The sequence below is a fragment of the Drosophila ficusphila genome, unplaced genomic scaffold (assembly GCF_018152265.1).
Source record: "Drosophila ficusphila isolate 14025-0441.05 unplaced genomic scaffold, ASM1815226v1 contig_106, whole genome shotgun sequence".
Taxonomy (NCBI): Eukaryota; Metazoa; Arthropoda; class Insecta; order Diptera; family Drosophilidae; genus Drosophila; species Drosophila ficusphila.
The window spans coordinates 8,189,727-8,196,810 of NW_025063993.1; the positions used below are offsets into that span (position 1 = coordinate 8,189,727).

Genomic DNA, 7,084 nt, shown 5'->3' on the forward strand with positions numbered 1-7,084 from the left:
GACGCACACACACACACACTAGCACACCCACCAACCAACACACACATGCACATGGCATAAAAATAAATTACGTTTGTATGAAGATTGGCGCTAGCCCATGCACATCATATATTTTCATTATCAAAACAGAGACAGCACCGAAGTCGCCGGTCGGCAGCGGGGGGTGCGGGGATATATCTCCGATTCGGCGGCAAAAAAATAAAGGATATAGGAAATGCGAGAGGAAAAAAATAGGGAAAAGGCAAAGAAAAATACGAACGAACGCCAGCTGTTTGATGCGATTAGATGGAGAGAAAGAAAAACATTTTCCAGCATCCGCCGGAGCAGAGCGAATTTCCCTTTAGTCACGCTCTCCGGAAAACTGGGAGAATTTCCCGCCTGTTTGCAGAGCCTTTCGGCAGCTCCTCGCCGTCGTTTTGCCTGTTTCCCAACCAGCTCCGCTCGGCTCGCGTTCGGCTTTTCGGATTTTCGGGGTTTCGAGTTCGTGGACGACTCTCTATTTAAAAGAGAAGTTGCGCACGTTGCGGCAGTCAGTCGAAAATCAGACAACGTGCGCGATACATTGCGAACGGGAAAGTGTCGACGCTGCACCACAAATCGAGTCGCACACACACACACACACAGCCCAGCAAAAGTGGGTTCAACCAATGAAAAACAAAAAAAAAGTGATAATAGAATTCGCGCCCGCAGATAAATTGAAATTCATCAAAGGTTCCTACAAGCGCGACGTGTAATCATAAAAAAGAAAATAAACCTTCGAAAGCCACAAGAATTCCGAAAGCGAGTTGAAAAAAATTTAAATACGAGTCGCAAGCAAAACGCCACACAAAGTGCTCGAAAATGTGCCGGGTGTAAGAGAGAAGAAAACACGGAGAGCATAATTAACTAAAGATTCGGGGGGGAAAATAAGGAAAATCTGGCTTGAAGTAGTAGAGGGAGCACAGAAGCCGAAAATATGTGCGCAGACTTTTCTTTGGCCAGCCAGTGGAATTGATTTTCTTTTTCGGTTTCTCCCACAATCCCCCGGTGCAACTTCTACCCCGCTCCCCCCATCCAAACCTCTTCTCTGGTGTCTCTGAGGCCAAGCCAAAGAAACCACTCTAAAAGAACAAACACCAAAATCGCCAAAATGATCTACTATATGCTGTTCATACTGCCCGTCGTCCTGGCCCAGGATCAGCAGCACACGACGGAGTCGCTGTCGAGCAAGCACCAGCACATCTCGCACTCGAATGCGATAATGGGTGAGGCCGGGGTCTCCAACTCCCAGCTGATGCAGCCCTCGAGTCCGGCGCGCACCCTGCGACCTCTGACCCCGGGCTCCGGAGTGGGCGACCCCGCGCTGTACGACGCCCCCGACGACTGCCACTTCATGCCGGCCGCTGGCCTGGATCAGCCGGAGATTGCGCTCACCTGCAACCTGAGGACCGTGAACAGCGAGTTCGACACGACGAACTTCAGTGTGATTCCCGCGGAGCACACGGTCGCCCTGCACATCCTCTGCAACGACGAAATCATGGCCAAGAGCCGCCTGGAGGCGCAGTCCTTCGCCCACTTGGCCAGGCTCCAGCAGCTGTCCATCCAGTACTGCAAGCTGGGCCGACTGGGTCGCCAGGTCCTCGATGGTCTCGAGCAGCTGCGGAACCTCACCCTGCGCACCCACAACATCCTATGGCCCGCCTTGAATTTCGAGATCGAAGCGGATGCCTTCTCGGTCACCCGCAGGCTGGAGCGACTGGATTTGAGCTCGAACAACATCTGGTCCCTGCCGGATAACATATTCTGTGCCCTATCGGAGTTGTCGGCCCTTAACATGAGCGAGAATCGCCTGCAGGATGTCAACGAGCTGGGCTTCAGGGATCGCAGCAAGGAGCCTGTGAACGGTTCCACCGAGTCCACTTCCACCACAGAATCGGCCAAGAAGGGCAGTGGTTCCAGCACAAGTTGCTCCTTGGATTTGGAGTATCTGGATGTGAGCCACAATGACTTTGTCGTCCTGCCAGCGAATGGCTTTGGCACTCTGAGGAGGCTGCGCGTCCTGTCGGTGAACAACAATGGCATCTCCATGATTGCCGACAAGGCGCTCAGTGGCCTGAAGAACCTGCAGATCCTGAACCTGAGCTCCAACAAAATCGTGGCCCTGCCCACCGAACTGTTTGCCGAGCAGGCCAAGATTATCCAGGAGGTCTACCTGCAGAACAACTCGATAAGTGTGCTGAATCCGCAGCTCTTCTCGAATCTGGATCAACTGCAGGCCTTGGATCTCTCCATGAACCAGATAACCTCCACCTGGATCGATAAAAACACCTTTGTTGGGTTGATTCGTTTGGTTCTGCTCAACTTGTCGCACAATAAGCTGACCAAACTGGAGCCCGAGATCTTCAGCGATTTGTACACCCTGCAGATTCTGAACCTGCGCCACAATCAGCTGGAGAATATTGCAGCCGATACTTTTGCCCCGATGAACAATCTGCACACTTTGCTGCTGTCGCACAATAAGCTGAAGTATCTGGACGCATATGCTCTGAATGGACTGTATGTGCTGTCGCTGCTTTCGCTTGACAATAATGCCCTGATTGGCGTGCATCCGGATGCCTTCCGGAACTGCAGTGCCCTGCAGGACCTCAATCTGAATGGCAATCAGCTGAAGACCATTCCGCTGGCCCTGAGGAATATGCGCCATCTGCGGACCGTGGATCTCGGCGAGAACATGATTACCGTGATGGAGGACAGTGCTTTCAAGGGCCTGGGCAATCTCTATGGCCTCCGCCTGATTGGCAACTATCTGGAGAACATTACCATGCACACGTTCCGGGATCTGCCCAGCCTGCAAATCCTGAACCTCGCTAGGAATCGCATCGCTGTCGTGGAGCCAGGAGCCTTCGAGATGACCTCCAGTATTCAGGCCGTGCGCTTGGATGGCAACGAGTTGAGTGATATTAATGGTTTGTTCAGCAACATGCCATCGCTCCTCTGGCTGAATATATCCGACAATCGTCTGGAGACCTTTGATTATGGCCATGTTCCATCCACCCTGCAATGGCTGGATCTGCACAAGAATCGCCTGAGTTCCCTATCCAATAGATTCGGTTTGGATGCCGAACTCAAACTGCAAACCTTGGATGTGAGCTTCAATCAACTGCAGCGCATTGGACCCAATTCTATTCCCAACTCCATAGAATTGCTGTTCCTGAACGACAACCTGATAACCACTGTGGACCCAGATACCTTTATTCACAAAAGCAATCTCACTAGGGTGGATCTTTATGCCAATCAGATAACCACACTGGATATTAAGTCCCTGAGGATTCTGCCAGTTTGGGAGCACCGACCACTGCCAGAGTTCTACATTGGAGGAAATCCCTTCACCTGCGACTGCAACATCGACTGGCTGCAGAAGATAAACCACATTACTTCGCGCCAGTATCCCAGGATAATGGATCTGGAGACCATATACTGCAAGCTGCTGAACAACAGGGAGCGGGCGTATATCCCCCTGATCGAAGCTGAGCCCAAGCACTTCTTGTGCACCTACAAAACCCACTGCTTCGCAGTTTGCCACTGCTGTGAATTTGATGCCTGCGACTGCGAGATGACCTGCCCCACCAATTGCACCTGTTTCCACGACCAGACTTGGTCCACCAACATTGTGGAGTGCTCGGGAGCAGGCTACTCCGAGATGCCGAGGCGAGTGCCCATGGACACCACTGAGCTGTATATCGATGGGAACAACTTCGTGGAGCTGGCAGGCCACTCCTTCCTGGGTCGCAAGAACCTGGCTGTGCTGTATGCCAACAACTCGAACGTGGCCCACATATACAACACCACCTTCAGCGGATTGAAACGCCTGTTGATCCTGCACCTGGAGGACAATCACATCGTCAGCCTCGAGGGCAACGAGTTCCACAACCTGGAGAACCTGAGGGAGCTCTATCTGCAGTCGAACAAGATAGCCAGCATCGCCAACGGCAGCTTCCAGATGCTGAGGAAGCTGGAGGTGCTGCGCCTCGACGGCAATCGCCTGATGCACTTCGAGGTCTGGCAGCTGAGCGCCAATCCCTACCTGGTGGAAATCAGCCTGGCCGACAACCAGTGGAGCTGCGAGTGCGGCTACTTGGCCAGGTTCCGGAACTACCTCGGCCAGAGCTCCGAGAAGATTGTGGACGCGTCGCGCGTGAGCTGCATCTACAACAATGCCACCAGTGTCCTGCGGGAGAAGAACGGCACCAAGTGCACGCTGCGCGATGGAGTGGCCCACTACATGCACACCAACGAAATCGAGGGACTGCTCCCGCTGCTCCTGGTGGCCACCTGTGCCTTCGTGGCCTTCTTCGGCCTCATCTTCGGACTCTTCTGCTACCGCCACGAGCTGAAGATGTGGGCCCACTCCACCAGCTGCCTGATGAACTTCTGCTACAAGTCACCGCGTTTCGTGGACCAGCTGGACAAGGAGCGACCCAACGATGCCTACTTCGCCTACAGTCTGCAGGACGAGCACTTCGTTAACCAGATTCTGGCCCAGACTCTCGAGAACGACATCGGCTACAGGCTGTGCCTGCACTACCGGGATGTGAATATCAATGCCTATATCACGGATGCCCTGCTGGAGGCCGCCGAGAGTGCCAAGCAGTTCGTGCTGGTGCTGTCCAAGAACTTTCTGTACAACGAGTGGAGTCGCTTCGAGTACAAGAGTGCGCTGCACGAGCTGGTGAAGCGCAGGCGGCAGGTGGTGTTCATCCTGTACGGCGACTTGCCGCAGCGAGACATCGACATGGATATGCGCCACTACCTGAGGACGAGCACCTGCATCGAGTGGGACGACAAGAAGTTCTGGCAGAAGCTCCGCTTGGCCCTGCCCCTTCCGAATGGCCGTGGCAACAACAACAAGCGCGTGGTCTCCGGCTGTCTGACGGGTCGCACACCCTCGGTGAACATGTACGCCACCAGCCACGAGTACCAGGCCGGGAACGGTGCGGTCATAGCCCCGCCCAGTGCCCGCTACGCGGACTGTGGTAGCAACAACTATGCCACAATCAACGAGTGCAACGGCGGCGCAACGGCGGGCAGGGGCTACAAACCGATTCCCACTTCCGCCTCGGCGGCGGCGGCCGCCAACAAGTTCAACACGATGAACCAGCTGTCGAAGAAGCAGCAGCGCGACCTCAGCGTGGTGGGGATGGCCAAGACCCTGGAGCACCAGCACCACCACAACCACCCGGCGAACCGGCGGAGCCAGCACGAGTACGCGGTGCCCAGTTACCTGCCGAGTGGCGCGGCTCCGGCCTACGACAGTGTGGACTACGCCAAGCAGCAGATGCGGAGCAACGCCAACTGCGAGTGCGTCAATCTGGGAACGGGCAAGCGCTCGCAGGTGAAGAACCCCGCCTCCGGGCTGCCCTCCAGCTTCAGCTCGAACTTCGTGCCACCCGGTGGGGCATCGTACAACTGCAAGAAGTCCTGCAACTGCATCGGAGACGAGGATCTGCTCTGCAGCTGCGGCGGAGGAGGAGGCATCGGGGCGAATCTCCTGGAGAGCGGCACCCAGAGCAGCGTCACCATGAGCAGCAGCAGCAACAACAGCCGCCAGCCGGAGCTCACCCACTACGAGTCCAACTTGAGCCTGAACGACGACGAGGACGAGGATCAGGATCAGCAGAAGAACCTGTGGGCGTAACGGGGTTAAGTCTAGGGGTTAATTTAAAAAAAAAAAGGAAAACAAAAAACAAAAACAACAGCAGGAGACAGACTGCGCAACCAGTGAATTTATAAAAAATAATTGAACACTCTAAACTAAACATAAACTATTAATTAAAGATGAGATATATAGTATATGAAGAGGCAGGCAGTTAGCATACTTTTGGGATGGTTCGAACAGACTGATACTTTTAGTTCTTTAAATAAATTACAATTGATAACCCTGTAAATAGAACCAGAGAAGGAGAAAAACTATACCTTAAATGAGATTTCAATAATTTAACCATTGTATAAAAAAGACACGAAACGGTTTTTACATTAGGGCCTGTACATAATTATAAATATAAAACAAGTCTTTAATTTATTTAATATTACATAGCTACCACGAATATAAGAAACACCATGTTGAATAAAAATAAATGTATGAGAAACAAAAAAAAAACACGAACAGTGAAAGAATCCCAATCATTTTCCCACTCTCCCCAGTTTTTCCAGTTACAACCCCCTCACGACATCATCAGATAGCCAGGAAAATTAATTAGCATGTAAGGAAATTGTACGATAAACATCAAACAATGCGATTGGTAAACATGCAAAAGGAGCAGAAACAGGGCAAAATTCGCACCCACAGAGCGCGTGAAAAAGCGGCAAACAATAAAAAGTCATAATAATAACTGCGATGAAAAAACACACACACACACAGAGAGAATATATACGCGTAATAATAATATTAATAGCTGACACTCAACGAATTGAAAATAAAATTATAGTAAATCATACCCCCTTTCACAACCCATCGCATATTCATTCAGCCCTGGAAATGCGATAATGATGAGCCAGCCGACCGCCCGATGAAGCTGCCGTTGATAACAATTAAGCTCCCAAGCGAAACCCGATCGGAAAATATGAATAAAACGCAATGCAGTTTCGGGCTTAATGGTTTCGTATTTTTTCATTCAAATAACACCAGTTACAATTCGCATAAAAAGTAGGCTTGTCCGGGCGATTTATAGGACTGTCTGGAAAGCAATTACAATTTACAACGACTTTTCCATTATTTCCTATTCAAATTAAAATTTTTTTCTTCTACATCCCTTTGATTACATTTAAACTACATATTTTTTCGCAAATGAAAATATTTGCTTTAAACTTTTGTTAATTTCAATAAATATTCAAGAGCTTTTTTATTTAAATACCATTTTTTTAACTCATACTTTAATATAACATGTTTTAATGTTTCACTCAAGCCTAATTTGTAATAATTAACGCCTCAAACAATACGAGCCAAAATATAATCCTTGTTTCCTTCCTCGATTTGCACTTGATGTTAATTTCAAAAGTATATTTACCATTGATGTATAATACTTTTTTCTGACTTTATTTCCGCGCG

At 50.5% G+C, this 7,084-nt stretch overlaps 1 protein-coding gene across 1 annotated transcript; it reads left to right on the forward strand.

Moving 5' to 3' along the window:
• The first annotated feature begins 529 nt into the window (after nt 1-529).
• On the forward strand, nt 530-6,136 carry LOC108096383 (toll-like receptor 6). Its single transcript, XM_017197940.2, has one exon. It carries the CDS (start codon nt 1,130-1,132, stop codon nt 5,672-5,674), a length of 4,545 nt encoding a protein of 1,514 aa, XP_017053429.1. The 5' UTR covers nt 530-1,129; the 3' UTR covers nt 5,675-6,136.
• Nucleotides 6,137-7,084: the final 948 nt, after the last annotated feature.